General features: G+C 37.9%; 1 protein-coding gene and 1 non-coding gene across 4 annotated transcripts in view; both read right to left on the bottom strand.

Annotated features, from left to right (window-relative positions):
* Positions 1–13135, bottom strand: part of HIKESHI (heat shock protein nuclear import factor hikeshi) — a 39183-nt gene extending 26048 nt beyond the window's left edge. For all 3 annotated transcript variants that reach the window (XM_034995069.1, XM_034995070.1, XM_034995071.1), the window contains exons 1-2: positions 12921–13135; positions 9068–9305 (exon numbers count right to left, since the gene is read on the bottom strand). In XM_034995069.1, coding sequence (XP_034850960.1) covers positions 9068–9305; positions 12921–12950 — 268 coding nt within the window. In that variant the 5' untranslated portion in view covers positions 12951–13135. The remainder of the gene's footprint in view (positions 1–9067; positions 9306–12920) is intronic.
* LOC118004349 lies at positions 5733–5895 on the bottom strand. Its single transcript, XR_004677544.1, has one exon. It is a non-coding gene; the product is annotated as a U1 spliceosomal RNA (small nuclear RNA).
* Positions 13136–13525: the final 390 nt, after the last annotated feature.

Here is a 13525-nt window from a genome sequence, read left to right as displayed (position 1 = left end):
AAATGTTTTAATGGATAAAATTATCAATAGCCATGTTATAATGGAAATGATGACAGATCATTTATTTTTAAAAAGGCAGGAGAATAAAGGACTAATCTTATTATCATAATGGATCCATTTTCTTGTATTGAATCAGGTATTACTCTGGGATTGAGTTTTAGACTATTTTACCTAACTCCAAAACAGAAAACATATCTCACTGAGTTATTACTGTCCCAGTTATAGCAATTGGATTAACCCATTTTTGACTGTTGAATATTCTCCAAATTCGATGAAATAACACAATAAGGAAATGTCTGGGTTCTTATGACCCCAAATGCCACCCTCACCCCAAGCTCCAACGTGTTGGTTAACACAAGAGAAAAGGGAAGACAGCCAAAGGCAATGCAAAAAGGATAAAAGAAAACACACCTCACTATTCCCAAAGCCATATCCTGCAAGGAATACAGTGATGATCACAAATAAAAAGAAATACAAAATGTTGGCAAAGTTGGGGCAAAGAGAAGAGAGGAAAAGGTGGGCATTAAATTGACAATATAATTGGTATGTCTCCAAAACAAACAATGGGTCCTGCTGGCTGCTGGCTAATATTTACCTTAATCAATGCATATGAGTCTGCGTACAAAATAGACCTGCACTTTCCAACTATGCAAACGGTTAACAGTTAGCTGGCTACTAGCCTATTGCTATACAAACAAAACCTACCACTTTATATTTGAGGCACTGCTATCATGTCCCAGAGGCTCCTCAAACCCAAACCAAAAACATCACCTCTCTTCCCCCTCAATTAGCTGCTCCTCTTCCTATATTGTTAAATATTTACCAGTATCCATCTAATCTTCTAGCATGTCTTCAAACTAGTAATTTATTGTTTAAAAAAAAATAATAGTATCTATTTCCATTTCTTTGTCTTTTTAAATCAATATATAAATATTCATTTATGTATGTTCGTATTTTAAAATGGAGCACTTTGGGAGCCCCCAATGAATATCAAAGTGAACATGCTTGATAATGGATGCAGAAAAATGTGCCATTATTTTTGTCTTTTCAATAAATGGTGCTAGAACAGTTGGCTATCCATTTGAAAAAAAAATTGAACTTCAATCTATACCTTGCACTAAATACAAAATTAATTCAAACTGGATCCCAGATAGAAGTATAAAATCTAAAACTAAAATACGAAGAGAAAACCTTGTTGACCTTGGATTAGGCAAAGATTTCTTATTCTTAGGCTCAGTACCAAAAGCACAATCCATAAAAGAACAAATTGAAAAACTGGACTTTATCAAAATTAAAACCTTCTGCTCTATCAAAGACACTGTTAAGAGAAAAGACAAGTCAAAGACTGGGGAAAAAACATTTTCAAATCACATATCTAATAAAGAACTTGTATCGAGAATATATACAGAACTCTCGGGGCACCTAGGTGGCTCAGTCGTTAAGCATCTGCCTTCAGCTCAGGTCATGATCCCAGGGTCCTTGATCGAGCCCCACATCAGGCTCCCTGCTCTGCGGGGAAGCCTGCTTCTCCCTCTCCCTCTCCTGCTCCCCCTGCTTGTGTTCCCTCTCTGGCTGTCTCTCTGTCAAATAAACAAAATCTTAAAAAAAAAAAAAAAAAAGAATATAGATATACAGAACTCTCGAAACTCAGTAATAAAACCACCCAGTAAAAAAAACAGACAAAAGACTTAAACAGACATTTCAACAAGGAACATATATAGATATGCAAATAAGTACATGAAAAAGTGCTCAACATCCATAGTCACTAGGGAAATGCAAATTTAAAACACAGTGTATACCTCTACACACCTATTAGACTGCCTAAAACTGACCAAACCAGGCGCTGGCAAGGATGTGGAGAAACTAGAACATTCATACACGGCTGGCTGAATGTAAAATGGAACAACCGTGTTGGAAAATAGATTGGCAATTTTTTAAAAAGTTAAACATACAACTACCATATAATCCAGCCATTCCACTCCTAGACATTTACCCAAGAGAAAGGAGGGCATGTGTCCACACAAAGACTTATATACAAATGTTTATATATCAGTTTTATTTTTATGAATGAAAACCCTTAAACAATCCAAATATCCATCAACAGGTGAATGGATGAACAAATAGTGGCACATTCATACAATGGAATACTACCCAGAAATAAAAAGGAACAAACTACTGATATATACTACAACATGGATGACTCTAAAAATAACTCAGCTGAATAAAAGAAGCTAGGCAAAAAAGCATACTGCATGCTTAATTTATATAAAACTCTAGAAATGCAAACTATTTTTTAGTGAAACAAACTAGGAGACAAGATGAAGGATTACAAAGGAGCACTAGGAAACTTCAGGGGTAAAATGTTCAGTGTGGTATTTCACAGCTGTGTATGCATGTATCAAAATTCATCAAACTGCACCCTTTAAATATGTGCAATTTATTGTATGTCAATTATATCTCAATAAATTATTAAAATTGTTAACAAAAAGTAAATTTTCTCTGTTCTTTAGAATATTTCTTAAGAAAGGATAAAAACTACGAAATATTAGCACTTGCCTAAAAAAGAAAATGAAAAATTAAAATTAGGGGGCACCTGGGTGGCTCAGTAGGTGGAGCATGCGACTCTTGATGTTGGGGTTGTAAGTTCAAGCCCCATGTTGGATGCAGAGATTACTTTAAAAAAAAATCTCAGGGGGCGCCTGGGTGGCTCAGTTGGTTAAGCGACTGCCTTCGGCTCAGGTCATGATCCTGGAGTCCCGGGATCGAGTCCCGCATCGGGCTCCCTGCTCAGCAGAGAGCCTGCTTCTCCCTCTCCCTCTGTCTGCCACTCCCCCTTCTCGTGTTCTCGCTCTGTCAAATAAATAAATAAAATCTTAAAAAAAAAAAAAAAAAATCTCAGGGACGCCTGGGTGGCTCAATGAGTTAAGCATCTGCCTTCGGCTCAGGTCACAATCTCAGAGTCCTGGGATGGAGCTCCGTGTGGGTCTCTCTGATTAGCAGGGAGTCTGCTTCTCCCTCTCATTCTCCCTCTGTGTTCTCCCCTTCTCTCTCTCAAATAAATACAATTCTTTTAAAAATTTAAAAAAATTAAAATCTTAAAAAAAATTTTTTTAATTAGGTCCAATGGATTCTGAGGGTATACCAATGGTTAGAACACATCAAACATAAAACAAATATATACACACACACCACCATGATTTTATAATCCTTTAAAAGAAATTTATGACTTTAGGAGAATGTTAGGGAATCAACTCATTTTTTGAACATTGGTATATGAAGAGGAACAATTAAGCACTGTTATGCCTTTCCTATGACCCTACCTCTGGGTAACCAAATAGTGTATTCGAGGGTCTCTTTATAGCTAATAAATGAAACAACAATTAGAATGTGATCATTTGAACCCCTACTGAATCAACAAATGTAGGTATGGCATATATACGGCTGCTAATTTCACAAAAAGAGATAACCATATATATACTTCCTGATCAAAGAACATACCATTGTCTATAATAATCCCACCAAATTTTTTTTCAAAATAAACTCAAACGAAGTCTGATCATATCTCTAAGTCCAACTAATTTACTGGAACTAGAGGACAGAGAATACATTTTTACCTTTAATTTTTATGAAAGATACTTGGGACATCAACCAGGTGCAATGTACAATGTTGACTGAAAATACTTATAACTTTAAAATATATAAACAAAAAAATAAATAAAAAAATAAAATAAAATATATAAACAAAAAACTTCTCAGATCACTGGAAATCTGAACGCTAATTAGACATTCAATTCCCTACTAAGGAATTATTGTTTGTTTTTAGATGTGATAACAACATTATAGTTACATTTAAAAAAGCAGAGAGAAAAAAAAGACGTCTTTTAAAGACACATACTAATGTATTTATAAATTACATGTTATGATTCTGGAATCTATTTCCAAATAATACAAGAACGGAGAAGTGAGTGGGAATACAAAAAAAGTAACACTGGGGGGCGCCTGGGTGGTTCAGCCGTTAAGCGTCTGCCTTCGGCTCAGGTCATGATCCCAGAGTCCTGGGATCGAGCCCCACATCAGGCTCTCTGCTCGGCCGGGAGCCTGCTTCTCCCTCTCCCACTCCCCCTGCTTGTGTTCCCTCTCTAGCTGTCTCTCTCTCTCTCTCTGTCAAATAAATAAAATAAAATCTTTAAAAAAAAAAAAAAAAAGGAAGTAACACTGGGGCGCCTGGGTGGCTCAGTCGGTTAAGCACCTGACTCTTGATTTCAGCTCAGGTCATGATCTCAGGGTCGCGAGCCCTGCCTTGGGCTCACAATAGCTCAAAGTCTCCTTGGGATTCTCTCTCTCCCTCTGCCCCTTCCCCCACTTGTGCATACGCTCGCTCTCTCTAAAATAAATAAATAGAGGTGCCTGGGTGGCTCAGTCAGTTAAGCCTCTGCCTTCAGCTCAGGTCATAATCTCAAGGTCCTGGGATGGAGCCCCACATCAGGCTCCCTCCTTCTCCCACTCCCTCTGCCCTTACCCCCACCCTCTGCTCTTTCTCTCTCACTCTCAAATAAAATCTTTAAAAATGAATAAATAAAATCTTAAAAAATAACATTATCCATGAGTTGGTCGTTTTGGGTGATGAGTAGAGAGCAGTCCAATATTCCATTTGGTCTGCTTTGTATACTTGGACTTTATGTATAATGAAAATAAAAAATAAGATACCTTGTTGAATTTACTTTGTAACTATTTTATGCACATTGATATAAAAATCCTAAATAAATAGGTCACATTTCTTATGTTGTCCTTGTCCTTTTTGGTTAGAAATATAAACTGGGTAACCATCTTCTTTTATTCTCTAAAAGTTTATATAAGATATGAACAGTCTGTTTCATAAAGGTTTAGTTGAATTTTGTAAAACCCTCTGGGCCTGACAGCTACATGTTGAAGGGAGGATTCCTACACATAACAGTGTTTTATCTTTTGATGTGTAATTACATAGCACTGTAGGCTGCATAGCCTTGGTATGACCACTTGATATGTGGTCAAATTTCATAAATGTTCTATGTACTTAAAAATGTATATGATCTAGGGCGCCTGGGTGGCTCGGTTGGTTGAAGCATCTTCCTTCAGCTCAGGTCATGATCCCAGGGTTCTGGGAGTGAGCACACAAGATGCAAAGTTAAAGAATTGGTAAACATGGGACACCTGGATGGCTCAGTTGATTAAGCATCTTCCTTCAGCTCAGGTCATGATCCCAGGGTCCTGGACTGGGTCCCGTGCTGGGTTCCCTGCTCAGCAGGGGAGCCTGCTTCTCCCTCTCCCTCTGCCTGCTGCTTCCCCTGCTTGTGTGCGCTGTCAAACAAACAAAAATCTTAAAAAATAATTTTAAAAATGTATATGATCTAACAATTAGGTGCAGGGTTCTATAACTGTCCATTGGCTCAAACTTGTTAACTCTTTTATTCGAATCTTCCATTTTACTAATATTTACTTAGTATATTATCAAGAGGTAACTAAAATATTAACAGCATTTATCATTCTAAATGTCAATTTTTAAATATATATTGAAGTTATACATACACACAAATTCATGACTTATCTTTTCCTAGAAATATTTTAGTTTTCCTAATGGATTATTTCATTCCTACTGAATGAATTTCTTAATCCCTAATAATGTTTTTGTCTTAGTCTAAATTTTCATAAAATTAATATACCTATGACAGCTATTTTTTTTTTTTTTTTTTTTGTAGGGGAAAGCGCAAATGCAGTCCCCCCCTACCACAAATTATGCAGTCGAGTTTCCCACATTTGGGGAAATCGCAGGGGTCAGAACATCCAGAGTACAATGGATAAGCCTCACCCTGGGAAAACCACCTTCGTGATCCTGGTATCTCCCCTGCCAGTAAGTATGACAGCTATGTTTTGGTTGCTTGTGTTAAAATGTTTTAGACCCATTAATCATTAGCAGCAATGTAATTATTTATTTGCTCTCTTTAAAAGAAATCCTATCCTGGAGTCTCCATGTTTTCTCTGGCAAGTGTACTCTGTTTACATTTCTCCTGATAACTGATAGAGTTGAAATTATTTTCACCATCTTATTTTATTTTTAATATACTATGCCTATATACTATGACTTTACTTTTCCTCTCTTTAACTTTTCCTTAAACTTTTAACAAGATTACCTGAAAGTAGAATTAGTATTATTATTCTCTTTCTAAAGAATAAGACCTCAGAAAGCTTTAATCAGTACCCCTCCTGTCTTATGCATTACTTTCTAGGACAATCTTTAATTCTTGTGCATTTAAGTTATTTATTGTATTGTTTTATACAATCAGGTTGCCAGATTAGGCTACATGTTTACCAATTCTTTTCTTTTTTTTAAGATTGATTGATTGATTGATTGACTTGACAAGAGACAGCACAAGAAGGGGGAGAGGGAAAAGCAGGCTCCCCGGGGAGCAGGGAGCCCGATGCGGGGCTCACTCCCAGAACCCTGGGATCATGACCTGAGCTGAAGGAAGATGCTTAATCAACTGAGCCATCCAGGTGTCCCATGTTTACCAATTCTTTAACTTTGCATCTTGTGTGCTCTTCTACAACCTGGGTTCAATTTCCTCTTATAAAGTACAGCTACCTTCAGTAGTTCTTTCAGTAATGGTCTATGAGTAGTAGTAAACTTTCCATCTCCATCTGCAAAATATATTTATTTCTCCATCACTTTAGAATAACAGTTTTGAGAGTTATTTTATTTTTCCTTGGCACTATGAAGATATTAATCTATTGGTTTTGGCCTCTATTCATCCTCATGATAGTAAGTATGCTAAACTAACTGCCATCCAGTTATAACTGACTTGTCTTTCTCTCTGGTTCCTTTACTACTTTCTCTTTACATTAAATGCCCAGAAATTTAACTAGTACGGAATTGTCCATTTATATTCCTTCTACTTATAGATTATTTATTTTTAGGCACGGTCACATAAAAAAGTGATTTGAGAAGGACTATTTTCTTAATTCTCCCAAAGATTATTCAAAACTAACTCCATGCTAAAGGTATGAGACATTAATTCACTACATTTAGTGGATGACCTAGGGTAGTGGTTCTCAAACTTGAGCATGCAAAACACCTGGGGAACTGGACTCTACCCATGGTTTAAGAATCACTGTCTTGGGGGGCGCCAGGGTGGCTCAGATGGTTAAGCGTCTGCTTTCGGCACAGGTCATGAATCCAGGGTCCTGGGATCAAGTCCCGCATCGGGCTCCCTGCTCAGCAGGGAGCTTGTTTCCCCCTGTGCCTGCCACTCTCCCTGCTTGTGCTCTCTAATAAATAAATAAAATCTTTAAAAAAAAAAGAATCACTGTCTTGGGGCACCTGGGTGGCTCAGCTGGTTGAGTGTCTGTCCTCGGCTCAGGTCATGATCCAGCTCAAGTCACGATCCCGTAGTCCTAGGAGCCCCATATCAGGCTCCCTGCTCAGTGGGGAGTCTTCTCCCTCTCCCCGACACTCCCCCGGCTTGTGCTCACTCTCTCTTGCTCACTTTCTCTCTCTCAAATAAATAAATTAAATCTTGAAAAAAAAAAAGAGTCACTGTCTTAGGGATTGGGATAATTTATCTCATGGAACCCCAGTTGATAAGGACCACAGGGATTTGTCCTGCTTCTTAAATCTAGAGATTAGTATTTCTCATCAATTCTAAACAGAATTTAGCTTTAAATTCTCTCCCGTTTCTTCTTCTAGAATTCCAATTAACTGCGCCTAACAGTCCATCATCCAGCCAGAACTGCTCCAGTTCATTCTTCACACAGCCCTCAGGCTAAAAACAAAGCTTGTTCATATCACCTCCCCTACCCAAAATTGTTTACTGGCTCTTCTACACCTATAAGAGCAGTTCTTTATGGGGAGGGATACACGGACGGGCTTTAAAGTACATGCAAACTTTTGAGTATTTACATTATGTTACACTTATTTTTTATAATACCACCAAGAGGTCTGTGAGATCACTTAGATAAGTACATTAAAAATTGCTGACTTAAATTCAAATGAGTCAGTATGGCACATAAAGCTTTTCCTGATCCATGCCTGCCTAACCTACCCTTGTACCATCCTATGCACACCATGCTTTCAAAATTTCTTCATTGTACACATACTACCTCCACCCAGAAAAGAATGCCCAACAGGCCTCTCACAGGCCTAATTAACTACTCCCCAAGAGGTCCAATATCACCTCCTTCAGGAAACCTTCTCAACCCACTTGAGAGTTAGTTGCTCCCCTTTCTATTCTCTCTCAGCATCTTGTACAAACATCCACGATTACATTTCACCCTTCAAATCAGTGGTCTACAAACTATCATCCTTTATAAGAATATGAGTTATCTCCAGTTAAGTAAGAACTTAATCATTATTTTTAAATCCTCATAGTAGATACATTATTATGTCTGTTTTCATGTAGATTTTCAAGGGAACCAGAGATTCAATGGGAGTAAACGGCACCTAATCTAGTTTTATTCTCACATTTCTCCACAAAATACTTGAAACCATCAATGCAATGATTATGCCCCTGTAAGGTCTGATGCCTGCACTGTCAATACAACTAAGAAAAAAACATCGGAGGGATAATCAAATCTAAGAGTTCAAAAACACTGGAGGGGTAATCAAATCTGAGAGTTCAAAAACCTTCATTTAAAAAAAAAAAGGACTCTCATTTTAATTCCTATACAAATCTACTTGCTTTATCTGTTTATTTAATACACAGAAGTGCATATTACAAATTCTGAGAAGATTCCTTGTCACTATTTGTTAGAACACCCAATAAAATCCCTTTATAAAAGTATACAAAATCTGTACACAAAAGTAAATGGCTCTTTCCAGGGACAGAAGGTGGAAATGTGAGAAGCTGAGGAGATCTTTCGCTTATTACTTTTCAAATGTATCAGTTTATCATCTGAATTTTTTTAATAATATATCACTTTAGAAACCAGCAAAACATAATGGAAAGTTAAAAAAAAAAAAAAAAAGAGCCATATCCTATGTCATGCTATTAAGAAAACAGCTTAATTATGTAATCATTTTAATATTATTTCTTACCAGATTTAAGACCTGAAATTTTGAAGATGGCACTTGGTTTCCCATTTGTGACAAATCCTAGGAGTTGCCATACAGGCATTCCATTTGAATCAGGATAGGAAAAGTAGACAGATCCTCCCATTCCCTCAGGAAATGGGACTGTTCCCAGCATAAAAACCACAACATGGTTGATACTTTCATAATCAGGCAAGTCAAAAACAAATTTATCCTCTGCCACTTGCTGTGCAGCTGTTTGCACCTAGAAAATAAGAAACTCGACTTAGTTCAATAGTTCGATGAGTTTCTATAACCCTTACGTATTCCTGTAAGCTGTTATCAAGTATAGTCAATTATACTCATTATACCCAGTATAACCTTGGGTTAATCTGATAGTCTATATGGAATTTCCAAATATACCAGTGTTAAATTTAAAAAGAAAATCCAAATATATATATATTCAGCCTTAAAATGATCATTTAATGAATGCAACCTTTAAAAAAATAGAACTAAATTATTTCAGAAGTGCCCTGAAAGGAATTTACTTATATAAGTAAATCACTACAGCTTCAGAATGTTAAAAAAAATGAAAGGTTGTGCAAACTACCACACCACTAAAGCCTTATCCTCAGTATGCAAAGTAGAGGAAATTAAAATGGGTAAGCAGTCCAGAAAGAATTAATCTTCATTGTTTGCAGATTCCATATTTATTAATTTGCTTAGTCACTAAAATTTATTTGTAAGCACAAAATCAATATTCATTGCACTCTGGTGGTCATTCATGGACATGTTCATGCACAGAGCAGCAAAAATTTTGAGTTGCCTAATGCACAGGTTCCCAGCTGAGGTGGAGAAAAGTTAGCTATGCCTTCTTTCTTTCAGCTGTCATGCTGTACACAAATGTGTTTTTCCCAGTCAATTCATTGCCGTGTTTGTTTGTATTTCGTGCTTTTTGTTGGTGATTCTGATGTTTAAAATGGCCAAGCTGAAATGCTGGCTCATATTCCTAAGTCTGAAACGGTTGTTATGTGCCTTACTGAGAAAATATAAGTTTCATTCAGAAATGAGTTACGGTGTTACTGGCTGTTAAGTTCAATGTTTATGAATCAACAACACATAATTAAATAAGAGTCTTTAAACAGAAACATACAGACAACACAGTTATGTAATGATAGACTGATAAAAACTGTCATCAGAGGCTTGAAAAAACCTAACTCTGTATTTCCCCTAAGGGCAATGATTCAGTATTTACCAACTGAGGAACTGAGTGTTCACACTGACTTCATAGATCCGAACTACTGTGAATAACGAGAATCAACTGTATATAAAAAGCAAAAATCCTACCTTGAATGTGCAAAGTGGGAACCTGTAAAAGTCTCCTCTTGACTCATTTCATAATCTAATTTTCTGTTCTAGAATTGAATGTCAGTTTCTAGAATGAGATCTTATCTTATTTTGAAGTTTGAGAAGTTTGAGAAATCGACTTCCAAAGAGAAAATTCCTTTTATCCACTTTCAGAAAATTAATGATAATTGCTACATCACATCCATTAGCAAAAAGAAGTATTAATTCTGAGGGCACTCAGGTCAAAAGGCTGTCAAGAGTTTACATGATACACTGTTTTTTGGTTTTCTTTTTAATTGCTATTGCCCCTCTATTCACCAAAACACCAAATCTGAATTACTACCAGTATTTTAAGACTTTAAATGGTCAAATCTTATTACCTAGAATGCAACTTCTTTTCCTTTGCTAATAGTTGCTGTTGTTACTAAAATGCTTACTTTTTCCTTTTATAATATCCTAGCTACTACTACAAAGAAACTTAAAAAATTCATAGCTATGTATATGAATTGTCCTAAATTTATTCCCAAGAGACCAAGAATGAATGTTCTTAAAATCAAGTTCTAATTCTCTCTTCTGAAGTTTTCCAACCTCATTAAAAACTGTCCAGTTTAAAGAGAATAAAACAAAAGAAAAACATAAATATAAAACCAAACTGCCTGTATTAGTATTAAATTCAATTTCACCAGTTTTGGGCATGCCCAATCTTAAAAAACATATTAAAATGATGGTATTCACAAGCCATGAAACAACCATAAGGCAAATAAATATCTGTTAAACATCAACTCTACCAAGCACCAGACATCTTATAAATCTGTATTATGACACACTAATCCTTAACCTTAGGGAAAAAGATAACTAAGAAAAAACCTTCAAGGAGTGAAACTGAGTTCATAACTTTAGGTAAGTGGACTTTTCTAGTTAGAGAATAATGAAGTTTTGGATGTCTCCAGGTCTACTTGCCCTTCATTTTGATGAACATGTTCTCTGGTTAACAGAGTCAGACACCTCCTAAAAGTCTTATCTTTAAGAAACTCTACTAGATATCTATCACAGAGGTTAGATGTTAGGTAAGTAGACACAGGTATTGTTATAATTAAATTTCCATGCTAGCTGACAACATGAGATACATGGAATCCATGTGGCCTTTTCTTTAAAAAACACACAGGGGCACCTGGCTGGCCCAGTCGTAAAGTATGACTCTTGATCTCGGGGTGGTGAGTTCGATCCCCACGTTGGGCATAGAGATTACTTAAAAATAAATAACTAAAAATAAAATAAAACACACACACATTTTAAATGTCATTCATTAATGACACTCACTCATCCGAGTCCCACACTTTAGCCCAGGCTGGTCCTTTCATTTTCCCTGCGAACAGCAGGGGCAATTCAAAGTTATCTCACCAATATTACCAATTACCACCATCACCAAAGTGGCCTCCCAGTCTTTGTGGTTTCTTACAACTGTGTACAGAATACATTACCAAAAGTTGATTAACAATTTAATTCAACAAATGGGCTGCAAAATTTAACAAAGCAAGTAGATAAAAGAAAAAGAACTCTGGGTGAAAGGAGTTAAGTCTAAAAAGGACTTCTGGGTGGTTTCTAAAGAGGCAAGCAAGATTCATCCTCTAAATTATTCCTGAACAATTCCAGGTGCTGATCTCATTTAACTCTAATATCTGGCAAGGCAGGTTATTATCTCTTTTTTTTTTTTTTTAAGATTTTATTTATTTATTCATTAGAGACAGAGAGAGAGGCAGAGGGAGAAGCAGACTTCCCGCGGAGCAGGGAGCCCGATGCGGGACTCGATCCCAGGACCCTGAGATCATGACCTGAGCCGAAGGCAGACGCTTAACGACTGAGCCACCCAGGCGCCCAGGTTATTATCTCTTTTGACCAATAAAGATTTTCGCAGCTCATACCCTTCTGGGGTATCTCGGCCATGACTCACACTTAAGTTTAGGCGTTTCTATCAGCCAACTTCCAATTACTTTAAGCATATTTTTTACCGGGGTCCTTCCAAAAGGACCCCAAAGGTACACACTGCCCCAGCACCTTAACCTTTCAGAAATAGTGTGTTACAGACTCGATTCAAATGCCAGGTTTACCTCTAAGTTACTATATGAGCTCAGGCAAGTATTTAAACTGACGACTGAGCTTAAGTTCATCAACTACAAAATAAAAATTAAAATAACCACCTCACGAGTTAGGAGGGTTAAATTTGAGGTGCTAAATAAAAGCTACCTAGAAGGCTGAAAATTATCTGAAATAGACAAAAGGCGTGCACTGCCAGGCATACAAATAATGCACACTCGATAAATAGTAGCTAACGTGGCTACTATTCAAATGACTGGAAAGAGCCGAGGGCAGAGAACGAACACCCCAGCACCCAATCTCCACCCTCACATTTAGCTGGAAAGTACACTTGGGGAGGTGTTCCCCACATCTCCTGCACCCGAGCACCCTCCCCTTCCCGAGGCCTCGCCCTCGGGTGTCCTGCCCCCTTCCTGATACCACCCGGCCCCATCCTCACCAGCCTCCCTGCCACCAAGCAGCCAAACATGGCGGCGACTCCGCTCAGCCGGCAGGGACCCGAAGCCGGCGACTAAAAGTCCTGCGGCTACTGCCCTAGTTGAGCACAAGAACCTTCCAGAACATGCAGGAGGACGCCAGCCCCTCCACTACATAGCGACTAGGCCAGCGGCAGAAACGCCTTCTGCCCCCGCGCCCTCTGACCCCACTTCCTAACCAGCACGCTTCTCAGGTAGCGAGTACTTCCGGGGCTTACACCAGCCTCCCCAACTAAGGGAGAAAGTCAAGCCAGAGCCAGTACAAGACTACAAGTCCCAGACTGCCCTGCGCCGGCTTCCGGGAGGAGAGTCAAGAGGACTTACCTTTCGGGATTGACTGTCCAGATCCCAGATTTTCAAATTCGGTGCCAGTAGATGTTTCTCGCATTTGTGTAACATTTTAGAGATTACAGTGCGCTTTACAATAATCACTTCACTAGGTCTTGGCAAAACCCTTAGGAGGTATGCGAGGAAATTGCCCAGAGTGACCAGCTCCCAATCTTTACACAGCACAAAATGTTGGAGCCCGAATCCAAGTCCTGATCCAAATCCAGGCTTCTTTCTCCTA

Source organism: Mirounga leonina, unplaced genomic scaffold (assembly GCF_011800145.1).
Source record: "Mirounga leonina isolate KUSES-001 unplaced genomic scaffold, KU_Mleo_1.0 Mir_92, whole genome shotgun sequence".
In the NCBI taxonomy this organism is placed as follows: domain Eukaryota; kingdom Metazoa; phylum Chordata; class Mammalia; order Carnivora; family Phocidae; genus Mirounga; species Mirounga leonina.
Note: the sequence above shows the minus strand (reverse complement) of the source record. Positions and strands in the feature narration are given on the sequence as shown.